Source organism: Lynx canadensis, chromosome X (genome assembly GCF_007474595.2).
Source record: "Lynx canadensis isolate LIC74 chromosome X, mLynCan4.pri.v2, whole genome shotgun sequence".
Taxonomy (NCBI): domain Eukaryota; kingdom Metazoa; phylum Chordata; class Mammalia; order Carnivora; family Felidae; genus Lynx; species Lynx canadensis.
The window spans coordinates 98,516,887-98,533,878 of record NC_044321.2 but is presented as its reverse complement, the minus strand read 5'-3'; the positions used below and the strand labels follow the sequence as shown (position 1 = coordinate 98,533,878).

The window sequence follows — 16,992 nt, the reverse complement described above, 5'->3', positions numbered from 1 at the left end:
TCTTATTTACCTCTGCGTGTGTGTGTGTGTGTGTGTGTGTGTGTGTGTGCGTGTGTGCATGTGTCTTTTAGATAGCATCGTTTTAAGGTTCTGATTTGCAAATCGGTTCACCCAGTTCTGTGTCCCCATTCTTAAGACTGGCGGGCACATTTTCTGGCAATGCTGAACTTTGAAAGAGAGGGCACCCTTCCTGCCCCTGTCCTCAATAATGATCCACTTATGCCTAGAGCTAGAATTTCTACCGTTGGGACAGTTAAAGGCATGAAAAGGACATACATAAGTTAAACCGTGTACGTTTGAGTACAATGCCCATGTTCGGGGCAGACCCTTTGGACCCCAAAACCATAATCAAAGCACTTGCTGCTCTGTTGGTAGCGCTCACAGATCAAACCTTTAAGGTGACCCCCCACTCCAGTCCCCCTCGCTTGACACCTGCCTCAGATAACGGAAGAAGCTGAAAGGCATTTTGAGCTCTCGGGCTCAGCGACCACATGCCCCTTTCCTTATTCATTTTCTCCTCCTTAAGAAATGAGGTGCAGGGACTCTAACTATAATGCTTGATATTTGTAGACTTAGCCTCTCTGAGGATCTTCGAATACCTTAGAGAAATTGTCTGATTCATCTTAATGTCACCCTAGCAAGGCAGGGAGGGGTTTTTATATTTTATGGCTGAAGTTGCTAAGATGATAAAAGGTGAGGTGGCTGTGCAATGTCCACAGTGATCTTGAGATAGAACTCAGCCAGCTTTTGGGTCTTCGGCCTATAGCACTGGATTACTTCAGAAGACACTTGTCAATCGCTCTTCTTTTCCAGAGTAGGGTGTTGGTGGTTCACGTATATTTGCGAGGCTCTTGGTAGCTATGTTCATTTAAAAAGTGGGAGAGAGGGATGCCTGGGTGGCTCAGTCAGGTGAGTATTCGACTCTTGGTTTCGGCTCGGGTTATGATCTCATGGTTTGTGAGTTTGAGCCCCGAGTCGGGCTCTGTGCTGATTGCACGGAGCGTGTTTGGGATTCTCGCTCTCCCCCTCTCTCTGCCCCTCCCTTCCTCAAAAATAAACAAATAAAAATTTTAAAAAATTTAAAGGTTGGAGAGAGAACAGTGGTGCCTGGCTACTTATCTCTTCCACTTGACTCTACCTTTAGTGACATGACAGTGATTGTCACCAATCTCCCCAAGCCCTGGCCCTAGGCTGTTGAATTGTGCCCCTTACTTGTCAATTTGTTATAACCCCTGGGCAGAGACAGATCTGAACTGAGGGAAGGCTGCCCCAGAAAACATGGGATTTGACCAGAAGGTCCAGGTGGGTGGTTGATAACAAACTGACGAAGGGCTCTTTCCCAGACTTCGTGTCATCAAAGTCCTGAGCTTGGCATGGATCAATCAATCGTCGTTGCCCTTCAGTGTTAGGGCAGTAAGGAACTTGAGTCTGCATATTTTATTTTATTTTTTATTACTGGACTTATGTTGCTTGCTGTCTCTATGTAGGAAATCTGAGAATCTAAATTATTTTATTTATTTTTAACGTTTATTTATTTTGAGAGAGAGAGAGTGCCAGAGTACGAGTGGGGGAGGGGCAGAGAGAGAGGGAGACACAGAATCCATAGCAGGCTCCAGGGTCCGAGCTGTCAGCACACAGCCCGTCTCAGGCCTCGAACTCAAACCGTGAGATCATGACCTGAGCAGAAGTTGGCCGCTTAACCGGCTGAATCACCCGGGCGCCTCTCTGTTGCTGCTGTTGTAAACTGTGCTTCGCGCAGCCCTTATGAAACTGTTTGTTACAGCATCTGTTAGGATCGAGGACAAGACTCCTGTCCTCATGCAGCTGTGTGATGAACCTTCTAATTGCTACACTTTTGGTGCTCTTAATCTGGGAAATTTCTTAATTAAGCTAGATGATGAGTCTAAAAAAATTCATTAATGTTCACAAGGCAGTGATTCTAACCCCTAAGACTTAGTCAACTTCTCAGTGCCTGTAAAGGCTTAACTGGGAGTTCTCCGTGTAAGCCATACAAAGGGACTGGTATCAGGGTGTTTTCCTCCCATGCTAAGTGAAAGTGCCTGTGGGAGAAAAAACAGCTATATATGGTCAATGGCTCTTTTCTTTCTATTTCTTTTTAAAGGCCTGAGGCCTCACGGGATTCAGTGATGGGATTAACTCAAAACAAAGGAAGGTAGTTGTATTAGTTGTATTTTTGCATTTGAATTGGTTCATATTTTTGGAATAAGGTACCAGCCTTAATCCTAAAATGCTGGTGTTCATAGGTGGGAGAGAAGGTCTTCCGATTTAATAAATCTTTACTGCAATCTACTGTACATTGCTACGTGCAAAGAGCATCTGAGCAGGAGTAGGACAGGGGATGTGGCTATCATGGGGAAATTATGATAGGCTTGCAATGAACAAACAAACCTCAGTTTAATCAGAATCCAACTACCAGAAATTCTTACTAGGAATTTTCCCCAGTCATTTTCCAGATATTAGAAGGGCTGATGTGGTATTTATATATACATATGTACACAGCTTTGATCAACCAAAAAATCCTATTGATGGTGGTGTGGGGGGGGGGGCATTTGCTATTCTAACTCTAAGGATCGAGGCACATGATAAACTTCCAGATTGTGTCCTGGCCTTGGAGCGTTACCGTCTCAATCTCCCTGTTCATCTAGTGTCTCCAAGGCGAAGCAGAGCTCACTGACGTGGAGAGGCTGGCAAGATTCGTAGTAAGCGAAGAAACATTCCGTGATGGTCACTAGCCTGGCCATCTGAGAAAGTAGGGAAGTTGACTCACACATTTTTAGATATTTCTCCTACTCTGCCTTCCAGAATGACTGCATTGCTGCTTACTACTTAGCAGGAAAGACATGTCCTCCTCCACCCTCATTATCTAGACCTGGGTATGATAAAATCGGTAGGGACTCAATATTTCTTGAATTGCCTACCTTGTTTTTCACAGCTCTGGGAATCACAGCCTGTTGGCACTGGAAGGAACCATCACATATAACACAGTCATTTTACAGCTTAGGAACTGGAGGTGCAGAGAGATTAAGTGACTTTTTGGAGTCCTACCGCTTGGGGCTAGAACCCAGGTCTGCCTCCGGGCTTCTGTACTCTGCTTTATAAAACTCCAGGATGCCTCCAGTCATCCCCAAGACTCTCATGAAATTCCCTAATGGAAATTCATTTGCATTTGTGTTGATTTTTTTAAATAAAACCCCCAAACCTCATAGGAAATAATCAAGCAAATAATTAGATACCACAATTTTTTTTTAACGGGGGGAGGGAACTGTCGGTTGAGCAGGAACGTTTCCTTTTTGAGACCAAAGCTTCTATCATTTGAAATAAACAAGAGTCTTGCTGTTTCAAAGTAATGATCTTGAATGAGTTTTTTCTTTTTATTTTCCCAGAGGGGATTTGCTTCTAAATAGTCACAAAGCCAGCCTAGCCAGTCTAGTGAAAAGTATGACCAGAGAATCAGACCATCTTTTTTAATAAGCCAAAGAGAAGATCTCTAAATATAGAATGCTGGCGTCTGCTACCAACTCTTAGGAAAAATATCTTTGCATTTTAGGGAACAAGTTTGTCTAAGGCTGCCAGTGCGTGTTGAAATCCCCTAACATGTGGAAGACTTTTGCTGCAAGTACAAGTGTCTGGCTCTCCCCACTCACTTGGGGCCTGGAGGCCGGATGTGAGACTGTACTTAAGAGAAACGATGTCAGCAGTGAGCATCTTTAAGAAATTCAACCATAGGTTTGACTTTTGGGACACTGTTCTGCAGTTTTGCGGCACATTTTTGCTTCACAATAATTATTACGGTGGTCCAATATACGTTAAGTACTAGCTTTACATTTTTTTTTTTTTAGTGTTTATTTATTTTTGAGAGAGAGAGAGACGGAGTGTGGAGCAGGGAGGAACAGAGAGGGAGACACAGAATCCGAAACAGGCTCCAGGCTCTGAGCTGTCAGCACAGAGCCCGATGCGGGGCCTGAACTCCGGGACTGCGAGATCGTGACCTGAGCCGAAGTCGGCCGCTCAGTCGACTGAGCCACCCGGGCGCCCCAAGTACCAGCTTTAGATCACCATGTCAGTAGGGTAAGAACTAGAGACCACGGGACACCATGATGGGTGAGGTAATGAAAAGGTCCCTGCAAAGGATGGACGGGGCAGCCGATTTCACTTCAGAGAGAAACCTGGGAAGGTTGGAGGTGGCAAAAGGAAGGGAACACGTAGCAAGATACAGCAAGACATGAAGGGAGGTCAGAGGGTGTGCTTGGCTATGTGTGACATGTATGTCTGCAAGCATGGCCATTAGGAGATTGGGGAGCAGGGAAAGCAAAGAAGAATGGGCTCTCTTTGTTTACATACGGGCCTTACCATGTGCCTGGGAGAAGAAGATGGAGAGGCATAGGTCTTAGAAACACTCTGACTCACACTTTATGATTAATTTACTCATACGTGAAAAAAAGCTGTAGGCTTTTCTAATTCCTTTTATCCTACCAGCACGTATGTACCTTGTCTTTATTATATTATTTTACATTTGTTGAGATATCCGGCTCTCTGATTTACGTTGCTCGGGGCTATTACACATTTTAAAAGGAAAAGAAAGAAGGAGAGCTTTTGTTTCTTCTAGTAGTGCTCAGTACAGTACTCTGAATATAAGCCCTTGTGTGATGTTAACTTCAGAAGAGTTGACTGACCCTTGTCTTGGAAGTTTTTCAGGTAAATCACAATGCCGGTTCTGGGGGTCTGATCCCTTTGCCTTCCTTCTTCCTCATGAGTTACCTCGTAATTATGCAGTGATTTCTTAGATGCGTGAGCAATTATTTATCCCCTGCAAAAGGTCCCATTCTGTGTGGTCTTTTTTCTCTATCATGGGGGTATGGCCCCAGACCACCCTTAGAAACACAGGTAAATAACACCCGCCAGATCCCTTACGTGTCTTTGTCTTTAAAGATTCGTAGGGCTGCCTGGGTGGCTGTTGGTTAAGCGTCTGACTTCGGCTCAGGTCGTGATCTCACGGTTCGTGGGATCGAGCCCCGTGTTGGGCTCCACGCTGTGTGGAGCGTGCTTGGGATTCTCTCTCTCTCCCTCTCTCTGCCCCTCCCCTGCTCGTGCTCTCTCATGTCTCCCTCTGTCTCAAAAATAAATAAATAACCTTACATTTTTTTACAAAAAATTCTGAAAGACTCCTCAGGTAGTCCACCTCTAGACACAGGCTGGTAAAGAAACGGCATCCCGCTTTGGTTCCAGGGCTCTCCAGTGTGGCTGCATCATCTCCTATCTAGTACCAGCTCACCATATAATGTGAAGGTCATAGAGGACGTAGATCTAGGTATGAAGTATAGAACCACGACCATGTGGTGGCAAAAGGATGTTTAGCCCTCAGTTTATAGCCATGCCTCTGAAAGCAGGGTTCTAGAACAACTTTGGACTTCTAAGCATAGAGAATCTTTCCTAGACACTCCAGTGTCAAAAAGGAATTGGCCAAATGTAGTGCTTGAGGGTGTGTTGTGGCAGTGGTCGTGGAAAGGAGTAGAAAGTTGAGTAATTTATTTCCCTATCGCTGTCCCTCCAGACCCATAATTTATCTTAACCATGTCTCCTATTCATCTTCTTTTTTGGACTTTGGATGGGGTAAAAGGGAATATCTATGGAATAAAGCAAAACGTATGAGAGTAGCAGGAGGATTCTCTGGAATAGCCTGTACCCACCCTGAGAGACAGAATTAGGATAAAAACCTTCTAAGAGTGGGGCGCCTGGGCAGCTCAGTCGGTTAAGCGTCTGATTCTTGGCTTCGGCTCAGGTCACGATCTCATGGGTTCATGAGTTTGAGCCCTGCATTGGGCTCTGTACTGACAGCACGGACCTTGCTTGGGATTCTCTCTCTCTCTCTCTCTGCCCCTCCCCTGCTCACACTGTGTCTGTCTCCCTCAAAAATTAATAAATAGGGGCGCCTGGGTGCCTCAGTCGGTTAAGCCTCTGACTCTTGGTTTCAGCTCAGGTCACGATCTCACGGGTTTGTGGGCTCGAGCCCCGCGTCGGGTTCTACGCCGATACTGTGGAGCCTGCTTGGGATTCTCACTCTCCCGTCTCTCTCTGCCCCTCCCCCTCTCACTCTCTCTGTCTCTGTCAAATAAAGAAATAAATAATTTAAAAAATAAATAAACTTAAAGCAATCTTCTGGGGGATGGGAACATCACTCTCTATCCCAGTTCCACAAGATACTTGATTAACTTTCCATAGCATTTAAGCCAGTCAGGAAGAGATTCCATTACTGTGAAAAAGCTCCCTCCTCAACCTGCCTCGCCAAACAAATGTCATGATAGACGATTGGAAGAGCTGTATTTACACAGAATGAGACGAGAGTGTTCAGGAAACCCTACTCTTCAGCAATAACCTGGACACGTTGACAGGGGCATTTATATTTTTAGGCTACGAGAGATACAGGTGAATAGAAGCGGGCTCACCCTTAACGTTTTTGGAACCATGGCAAGAATACAAACGGAGGGCCACGGTCCATATATTCAAATGTTAAAAAGTCCCAAAACAAGGCATGCCTTGGCCTGGCTTGTGTATCTACCTGTTAATCCAAATAAAGAGGTAGACTGAAGTAAGCTCAAATGACCAGAAATGGAATTTGTTTAGCAACTGCAGAGGGATTGCTGTTCCAGGAAACAATCTGTAGTGCGCTCCAGGGGGTCTGTTTGGAGTGTGGGGTGAGCTGTGTTTATGGGCAAAGTGTGCAAAGAGCAGGGGAGGTCCAGTCAGGGCCCGAGCAAGACGTTTATCGGCCTGAGGACATAGAGAGATTCTCGCCGGATGTTCTGGTTTTCTACAGAGTCAGGCACTTATGGGAAATCTGTCTTTCAGTTGTTGTTTCATTTTCCTGAAGGCGCATGTGTGAGATTTTTCTATTTCACATCCTCTCTTTCCGTTTTAGATTGACATCCTTTCACACGTCCAAAGCTCTGCAGGCCACTCTCTTGAAGTAGGTGAGGGCGCTCAAGGGGTCAGGCTCTTTCTCAGGCCAGCCCTACTCCCTGTGAGATCCAGATACGCTGCTGGGGCCGGTCAGGGTGGGGTGGAAGCTGAGCCCAGGGCTGAGAACTCCTGCCTGGAGACCGGACCCACCTGAAGCCGGGATGGGGTGGACCTTCCCAGTTCTCCAAGAAGCCGGGGACAGTAAGTTCTCAGCCCCAAGGGTCACTTTTCTGACCGGAGTTGGCCAAGCACTTCTACGCTGTGTCTTCCAAAGCTCCATCACTCAAGTGCAGAGGGAGGGGGCAGTTACCTGGAGAAACTTATCTGCCAAGATCCTGCATTCAGGCCGATTTGGGGAGGCCAATCCGGAACAAGATTAGCCACTTTTCTCCTATTTCCTATGGCATAAGCTGCCATTTTCCCCTTCACTGCCCTGCCCTTCAGCCACCCCCCCTTAACCCCATGTGCTTTATCTGGGGAGCCCGGTTTGGCTTATGTGTCCCTCTCCCTGTTCCCCCTGATGCCCAGCCAGCTAGTAACCTTTCAAAACGTCTCAAGACCAAAGAGGGGGAGAAAAGTGTCTGTGTGTTAGTGTTGGCGGTACGAGGGGTCCCTCTAAAGCACGGAGCTCCGGGCCGTGGCTCCTCTCACCTGGGTTTAAGGGTGATGTTGAGTGGAAGTGAGGACCATGCTCCTAGGAGCACCGCTGCTCAAATCCAGTGGCCCAGAAAAGCTCTGCACCCACCCCAAACACTTCTCCTATGGGCATTCATGATTTCCCAGAACAGTTCTATCTTATGCTTGGTTTTCTGGGGGTTAATGAAGGGAAGAGGACGTGCACCTTCCAGACTTTTCCAGTTACATTCGGGTTATTCCCTAGCAAGAGAAGGGGGAAATGGGCCACATCTAGGGCAGTTCTGGGTAATATAATGGAGACTGTGGTTCTTTACCTGAGAAGAAATGCACACAGATGGGAATGCTAGTTGTACTTCTATATCACTCTGATAAAGTACCTCTCACAACGTATTCCTGCTCTTGTGGGGCCCATTGCGTAGTTAGATTGTTTTGGCACCGTAAGTAAATGAACTTGTTCATCATAAATGAGCTTTTCACCAAAGGTAGGTGGAAGGGGCATATTTTCAATTCTGTGTGTTAATGGAATATGGATCCTCGTCAAGTGGAGAAAAGGTCTGCGGAATGCTTGTTGTTTAACAATATTCGTTGTAAACAAAGCTGCTCCAGGCCCCAGCGGGATGCTTATCTCTTATAACCTCCGGTGGAATCTACTCTGATTGAAAACTTCAGTCAGACCCAAGGCTGATTAGTGCAGTGATTAACAGCATTTGGAGTCAGACTCCCTGGGTTCACATTCTGGCTCCCCCAGTTATTAGCTGTACGACCTCTATGTTTGGTTTCCACATCTGTAAAATGGAGGTAATATTCCCACCTACCTTCTAGGGCTAATATGGGGATTAACTCAGGAGAAACATATAAACACACATACCCACACACATTGATTCAAACGGTATCTGGAACACTGTAAGCACTCAATACCTATTTGTTATTTAAAATGCCCGGTTGTCCTGTGTAGCTCAAGGTTTCAATACCTTTAATTATTTTAAGTGATGCCGAAAAAGTGATGCTAGTTAATTCTCAAATAGTCCTCACGCTTGTCAATCACTATGTGTTACTCAATGTCACACTGGAGAAAAAATAGGTCGTGTAACAGGCTAAACTCACACCAGTGAGGCCTGAGGCTAGCTGAAGTCTTAAACTCTGTTCTCATGTGAAGACCTTAGGTTGGACTGATATCTCGGAAAATCCACGAAGACACCATTGTTGAGCGACAGTCCCTGAATACCTCATTTCCGTAAGCACAAAAACCCGCCCCTCGTGAGCAACTAGCTACAGCTACCTGTGCCAGGCGCTCTCCACATATGTTATTTCATCTTCGCAACACAGGAGGATTACATGAAAGGAAGGGAGTGGAACCGTCTGTCAAGGTGAGAAAATTGAGCCTCAAAAAAAGGAAGTCCACTTTCTTCAAAGTCATGCAAAAGAGAAGTAACAGAGCTAGGATTTGAAGGCACATCTATCCGATTCCCAGGCCGGTGTTTATTCACCTGTATGACAAACAAAATACTCCAAGAAGGGATGCGGACCCAGCTGTCTTAGGGGCTGGTAAGTCAGCGAAATGGTCTACAAGGAACATTGAAAGGAAGGGCTGGGACAAAGCGAGGAGAAAACCCAGGGGAAGAACTGGATGGTACCACTGTGTGCTGAGAGGAGGGTGAGGCAAGGAGCAGGCCTGAGGCTGTATAACATTTGTAATTCACTCGACCTCGGCCTAGCCATTTGCAACAGTGCTCTAATGACCCCGATCGCTCTACACACTTTGGAGTGAGCACTGTCTCCTTTGCGGTATAGCCTCATACTTTAGAAGGGCCCCTGATACTGTGTATCTTGCTTAAACTGTTACCTTTAGAGACCTGACTGACTCTCTTGGATGTTTCATTTCTTAAAATGACTGTCTTTGAAGTGACAGTCAGAGTTCTCGACTGAAAGGAACGCAAAGGTTTGACCTGCTTCAGGATTCTGTCCTCAAGAAGTGGTGCCTTCACATCATCCACAATGAGGTGCTTTTAGCCTGAAATATTTCCAGGGGACATTGTATATTCTACACTTTTTCCCGGGAGTAGCACGTTGCCACATATTGGTTTGGGCCCTGCTAAGTTTGCATCTGCCATCATTCAAGCGGGGGCTATGCTGAGATTTACCTTTGAATTGTCGATGGAGAAAATAAGAACGTGCGAAAGACCAAAGGGCAGGGGGTGTTTAAATGTCTTTAAAGAGACAAGCTTTTAGCCATCCAATGGATGGGCAACTTAGGCAATATCCTTATCTATTCATTAAACTGAATCTATCAGGATATTTACTTGTCCACAGCCAGGATGGACTCGGAACACTTGCCCATTCTCGAAGACAATCTTAAAACTATTCTAGATTTGACTTTTCGCTACTTCGGAATGGACTCACCTTCCTATAGCCTCCACTGGTGAGATTTTACGTGCTTCCAGTTTCCTCTCTCCTTGTATGGAGCCCTTGAATGCCGACTCTCTCTCTGGTCCTGGTGAAGCTCATTTGTGCTGGTACCGTCCTCAGGCGGGCAGAACGGTTGGTCAGTGCCCACTTTATGCTAACTCTTTCTACTTGGGGATGGTGATTAAACTGCCTCTTGGTTCTCTTTCACCAGGCTAAACAACCTCAGCTCCATTTAGCCTTTCCTCGTAGGGGCTATTTCCTAACGCCTTAATCATTTTTTGCTGCCGTTCTCTGGATCTTCTCCAGTTGCTTTGCAAGTGTTTTAAGATGTAACCTGAGGAGTGAGCCTAATCTAGGGTTTGGCTTCGGCTAAATATTTAACAAATTGCCTTAGAAATTGAGGGAGGTGGTTCAGTGTAGGGACAAGAGCACTGGACTACGGGTCAGAAGACCTGAGTTTGTCCTTGCTTGGCCACTTACTAGGATTGAGCGGAGTGCCACATTTGGGTAAATCATCATAATGTCTCTAAGCATCAATTTATCATCTGTAAATTTGGGATGGATGCATCTGCCCTGCCTACCTCCCGTAGCGAGGCTCAAAGATGATAATGTATGTGAAAACACATCATTTAGCATCAAAGCACTATACAAACACTATGTGTCAGACACTTTTCTAAATGCTTTGCATACATTAAGTCATTAAGGTACACTTATCATTCCCATTTTACAACAGGAGATGGAGGCACAGAGAGTTGAGTAACTTGCCTCAGGTCACACAGCTAGTCAGTGACAGAAGCCATGCAGACTGGCTCCAGAGTCCATGTTCTGGAACTCTCTGCTATGCTGCCTCTCCAAATAAACATTAGATGTCCAACAGAGCCGTATCGGTTTATGGAACCTGACTTTCAAAAGCAGTCCACAGGTATATGCTACTGGGAAGGAGGATCTACTCCATCATGGATAAGTAAGTCCATTAGAGACAACCTTTTCTTGTTTTTTTTTTTAATTTAATGTTTTTATTTATATTTGAGAGAAACAGAGACAGTGTGTGAGTGAGGGAGGGGCAGAGAGAGGGAGACAGAATCCGAAGCAGGCTCCAGGCTCTGAGCCGTCAGCACAGAGCCCCCCGCGGGGCTCAAACCCACGGACTGTGAGATCATGACCTGAGCCAAAGTTGGATGCTTAACTGCCTGAGCCACCCAGGCACCCCAGAGAGGCAACCTTTTCAAAAGTGAGTGTTTAGACTGGTCATTGCATTAAGACAGCTGTCCACCCATGGGGAGGGCCTGATGAACACAATCCGGTTTTGGGACTGCCATGTCAGGTCAGATCAGTGGTTCATTCATCCTAGTACACCGAAATCTCCCTGTTTAGATTCACAATCTACAGTTTCTAAATATTCTCTACGAGCCCTGACAACCTTTCATGGCTTCATTTGTTTCTAGCTCTTGTTCTATGTTAATTCTTAGAGCTATAAATTTGGAATACTTTCCTTATAGTTCAACTGTTCAGGAGAGATATTAAAGACAGATTAGTACCTAATTGAGTCTTTTTTTTTTTTTTTTTTTTTGCTGCTGCAGTCTGAAAGTTTGAAAGAGTTCAAAAAAGAGCTTTGGAAAGAAATGTTACAAGAATTTTTATTCACCCTGTAAGTGAATATTCACAGGGAAAATTAGAACCTATATCATGAAATGGGGAGGTTATGCTATATAACACTGTGTTGAAGACCTGTTTATATTTGAAAAGTTGTACCATATTGAGGATTTTCCAGTCACACCCATGGGATACAGAGTATAATATGAAGTTTATGCCCAAATCAAATCTGTAGGGAATAGTGTTACAGTGATGTAACAGGCTCTTCGACCACACATAGTGGCATGAAGTATCATTTTATGGGAGATATAGAAGTTTCCTTTCATGAGGGACACCTGGGTGGCTCAGTTGGTTAAGCGTCCGACTCTTGCTTTCGGCTCGTGTCATGATCTCATGGTCATGAGACTGAGCCCCGTGTCGGGCTATGTGCTGACAGCATGAAGCCTGCTTGGGATTCTCGCCCTCTCTCTTTGCTCTGCCCCCGCTTCTGTACTCTCTCCCTCTCTCTCTCTCAAAATAAATAAATATAGATGAAAAAAGTTTCCTTTTATGAGAATAACCTCAAAGTTGAAGACACCTTTGGGGGATAGGGGCATCTTTTCTAAGAACTTAATACGAAGTGAATTATAAATGCTATCATTCTAGCCAGGATCTGTATATGTGAATTATGACAAGTTTGTCGAAAGAATGGTTAGAAACCAATGAGAAAAGCGACATCTCTCTATTTTAGCATTTCATTCATTTTTACAATGTTTCCTCTAAAGAAATATCATGTTGCATCCGTTGCTTAATTTAAATAATTGGCTCAATGCAAAATCTATCTTTACATAAAAAATAAATTATGGCAAATTCATGATATCATCAGAAAGAGGCTCGAGCGGAGAGCCACCATCTTAAACCTTTGCAGAAACATGTGCTCTGATCATCTTATCATGTGGCGGCCGGCACTTGTTTTGCCTCTTCGTGGAAGCATAGCAAAATCACAACAGAAGTGACTTAAATGTGCTTGTGCGATATTCACGCATTCATCCGTCCATCCGTCCATCCACCTATCCGTCCAACACTGTACGCCGGGTACTCTACCGGACACTGGAGATACGACTGTGAACAAGACAAACATGGCCCCTACCTCATAGTACTTAGGGCCTGATAGAAATCCCTTAAATGGCAGGAAAACAATCATGAGTTGACGGTTCTATAATGAGTCTTTGAAAGAGGGGGGAAAAATAAGTGAAAGGAGCTCTTTAGCCTTACCTGGCTATTGCCAAAACGTTTCTTTGAACAATGTTCCCTAAAAAAATTGTACAGGAAGCATTTTGAGGGATACTGTGAATGTGCAGACCGAGGAAAGGAAGATAGAAAGTGATGCATGAAAAGAGAGAATGGGGTTTTTCAATAATGTTGGTGTAGTTTGCAGTACTAACGACTATTATTTTCTATGGCAGTGTATGTCTTTTGAAGCAATTATACCAACCATGTGAGGTAGAGCAAATTTTATTGTCCCCATTATGGAGATGAGAAAACTGAGGCATTGGTATTTTAATTGCCCAAGATCCCCAGAGCTACATAAAATTCGGATTCACCCACTGAGTTTTCTATGGCATCATGCCGAAGAATCCCAGACTCCAGGGTAAGATTCTGCAAAACCCAGAAGACTTCATGGAATGCAAGATATTCAAGAAGCCAAAGTTCCTAATACAACAGAAGGAAAACAAAGTACAACCAGGGGGATGTTCCTGTGCTTTAGGCTATTAAGTAGGTCACCCACTAAAAGGCTATTTTGGTATAAATTTTAGAGGGCGTGTAGTGCATGCACCAACATCACTGACCTGATTCTTTGCTTTCAAGATCTAAGAAAATCAAAGGCTTTTTTTTTTTTGAAGGGGGGGGTGGATCATTTGGGTAGCTCAAGAAAATGTTAGTTGGGAAATCTGATTTAGCCAGGCTATGCTCTAGATTTCCTGTGAGCTGTGATTCACTAGAGGTGATGCCGTTCTTAGGAAGGGGACAGCTTTGTGGCTTTGTATCTCTACGATGCAGGGTCAGCGATTTCTCTCTTCCTTCCTCTCTTTCTTTCTCCCTCTCTCCCTCCCTTTCTCCCTCCTTCTTTCCCCTCCTCTTCCCTTCCTTATTTTTTTTTTTGCATTCTCTTCTTATGGGGGCATATCTGACAAATTGTTAATATTTAATTTGCTATAAAACTGCTTTCCCAGGCGATGGCTGCTCACTCTAATTTCAATCTCCGAAGCTATTTTGGCCCCTAGGTACACTGGGATCGAATTAGAATGGAAATGTTTCCCCTACAGTTTTGTTTATGGCAACATAGGCACTTTGTTATTAACTGGAAAATTGAGACTTCCGAGGAAAATAATACACTTACATCACGTTTCACTTGGACTCTTTACTCCAAACAGAGTATCCATCTGGCTTATGGTGAAACATTTCTTCTAATATTTTTTAGTCTTAAGTTTAAATACCCGAGCTTTGTCACGTATGCATTTTGGCCCACTGAGTGGTATTTTCCCCTCAGTCTAAGTCTTTTTCAACTCGTTCACATTTTAAAAACCATAAACACTTCCCCCCCTCTCACATGCCATCCTACTTCCACAATGGTCTACACATTCTCTCTGCCTCTCTCTGGAACCAGAGGGATATTCTGCAAAAAATATCCACAAATTCGAATCCAGGGAATGCTGTCTTGACAATCTGCAACTAGGCCCCTGAAACAAAACCCTACCCTTCTGCCCTGCCTAATCCCTTGTCCGTCCCCTGCAGGGAGGAAGGCATGGAAAAAGAAGGGGATTACTTTGAAGCAGTCAGCTGTCCATGAAACAGAGGTGTAGAAGGGTGTGTTTATCTGATAGGTAGCATTAAATTGCAGAGACTTCCAGATTAATCATGGTATGCAATTTTCAACAGCTTAGATTTGCTTTTCTTTTCTTTTTTCCCCCCTGCAGCCACTGGGGAGGAAAAAAAGAGATTAGAGAGACTATCAAAAACTGTTGGCAAATCTAGTCCGTTGGCTACTTAATTTATTAGCAGAGACGGGAACTGCCTGAGGTTGATGATTTAACATGTCGGCTGGGGGTGGAATAAATCTCCAACGTACCTGTTCCAAAATTGTGTTAATCCTTTCGACTTCACAGTCAATCAAGTATCGCTTTTCCTGCCTCCTGTCCATTTCTTCAATGATGCGCCTGAATTCTTGGACGTCCTTTATGTTTCCCACAGACCTTGCTGTCACTTGCCAGTTGTTTTGCACGGCTGCTTCCATGATCGCTTGGAGAATGGAAAATCCTGAAAGAAGGAAGAACAGTTACGATGATGTTTTTCTTTTTTAAAAATCTTCCTGTAGGTATTAAAGGTTCTACTGAGTTTCTATTACAGTCCATTGGGTCCCTTTGAATCATATCCACTGTGGAAAGCAGGCTTACTCATAATCCCAGCTTTACCCATCCACACAGTCGGCATGTCTATCTTGCTTTAAAAGAAGAATCTAGGGGCGCCTGGGTGGCTCAGTCGGTTAAGTGTCCGCGGTCAGCTCAGGTCATGATCTCACAGCTCGTGAGTTTGAGCCCCACGTCGGGCTCTGTGCTGACCGCTCAGAGCCTGGAGCCTGCTTTGGATTCTGTGTCTGCCTCGCTCTCTGCCCCTCCCCCACTTGCACTCTGTCTCTCTTTCTCTCTCAAAAATAAATAAACATCAAAAAATTTAAAAAAAAAAAAAAAAGAAGATTCTACGACTTGTGGGCACCAGGCTGGGCGTTTATCGAGGCCAGACTTGAGCAATCACAGCTGAATTATAGTACCTAACTGTTTTTATTGACGTGCATGATCAAACTATCTACGGCCTGAATGCCAAAGCTTTTTCCTTGTTTCTGGCCTCAATGTTTCCTGTTGCAGCTCATGTCTTTCATCTTCCACTAAACATTCTTTGGAATGAGAAATAGCTTCAGTAGGGGGGCGCCTGGGCGGCTCAGTCGGTTAAGCATCCAACTCTTGATTTTGGCTCAGGTCATGATCTCACGGTTTGTGTTAATGAGCCCTGAACTGGGTTCTGACCTGATAGCACAGGGCCTGCTTGGGATTCTCTCTCTGTCCCTCCCCTGCTCATGTTCTCTCTCTCTCTTTCTCTCTCTCGAAAATAAACAAATAAACTTACAAAAAAAGAAATAGCTTCGGTAGAGATAGAACCTTATTATAATATGGCTGATTCTTACATGGATATCATTATCCAACAAGATAAATTATGTCTCTCAAGTAAAATAACTCTAAGAAAACCTGACAAAGACAGTCTATAACAAAGATATCATACTGGTCCTTTGATCACAGTTTTATGAAAAAGTTCAATCATGTTAAGTCTTCCTGAGTTCTTCCCCTTTCTTAATGAAATTTACCAGGGATTCTTGGTTCCTTTCTAGTTAATTTACATCTGACAGCTATTACTACTAACACCCTGGATCTAGGCTGAATGGGAAAGACGGAAAAGATGGGATGCTAAGTTCTGGGTAACCCTGTAGGAGGTAGCGTTTGAGAAGTTGGGAGGAGCGGTGTATCTTAAAGTGGGAGCCACAGAACAGCACAGGGTTTTCCATGTTCTGGTCTTTTAGAGAACCGACATCTCTAACATGATATCATGACTTTATTTTTGCTTCTGGGAGGAATTCATAATCTGAGTGTAATTTCGTCAAGTACAGACATCATTTTACTTGGATATGGTCAAAAGCAGCTCCCTTATTCCCATAAATTTAAATTGTTTTCCATTTCTATTTAGGTAATAACTAACAGAAATGGGTAATGGGAATGGTTTGCAAAGCCAGAACGATCTATGGCATGACAATTTGGCCACTGGAGCAGTAGAGAACGGAAGATCTCGGTGCCCTTTGAACACATTCCAGGGCTTGTCCGATACTGTAAGCGAGCTACGGTTGGGAATCTTCGTCACTGCACCAGAGAAAATGGTATTGACATTTGGAGAGCACGCTTCAGGGAGATGGCAGCAGTGACTCAGCCGGTCATTATGACTCCTTTGTGTGCTGGGTGTATGCAGGAAGAAGATCACAAATGAGACCCAAGCACTTGGTAATTTCCAAATGAGCAATTTCAGCACAGGAGCTCAAAATTACAGATCAGAGTAAATTACCATTGCTTTAAATGTTAATTCTTACTCTTTTTAAACCAACCACGCATATTTATTTCTCAGATTTACATTTTCGTGTGGGTTTTCTGTGTGCTCTCCGCTTCAGTGGGAGTTGAGGGCACATGGCGGGCCAAGGCATGGGATTAAGAAATAAACAGGAAGAAGGAGATGAAAGTATTTGAAAATCTTTCTTAAGCACTGTACAATCAGGTCTCATTATTTTGAATCCTACTAATTAAG

At 44.3% G+C, this 16,992-nt stretch overlaps 1 protein-coding gene across 4 annotated transcripts in view; it reads right to left on the bottom strand.

The window, feature by feature from the left end:
- The window catches only part of GRIA3 (glutamate ionotropic receptor AMPA type subunit 3), a 266,006-nt gene that overhangs the window by 120,003 nt on the left and 129,011 nt on the right, over window positions 1-16,992 (bottom strand). For all 4 annotated transcript variants that reach the window (XM_030305646.1, XM_030305647.1, XM_030305650.1 and 1 more), the window contains one exon: window positions 14,723-14,910. In XM_030305646.1, the coding sequence (XP_030161506.1) occupies window positions 14,723-14,910 (188 nt within the window). The remainder of the gene's footprint in view (window positions 1-14,722; window positions 14,911-16,992) is intronic.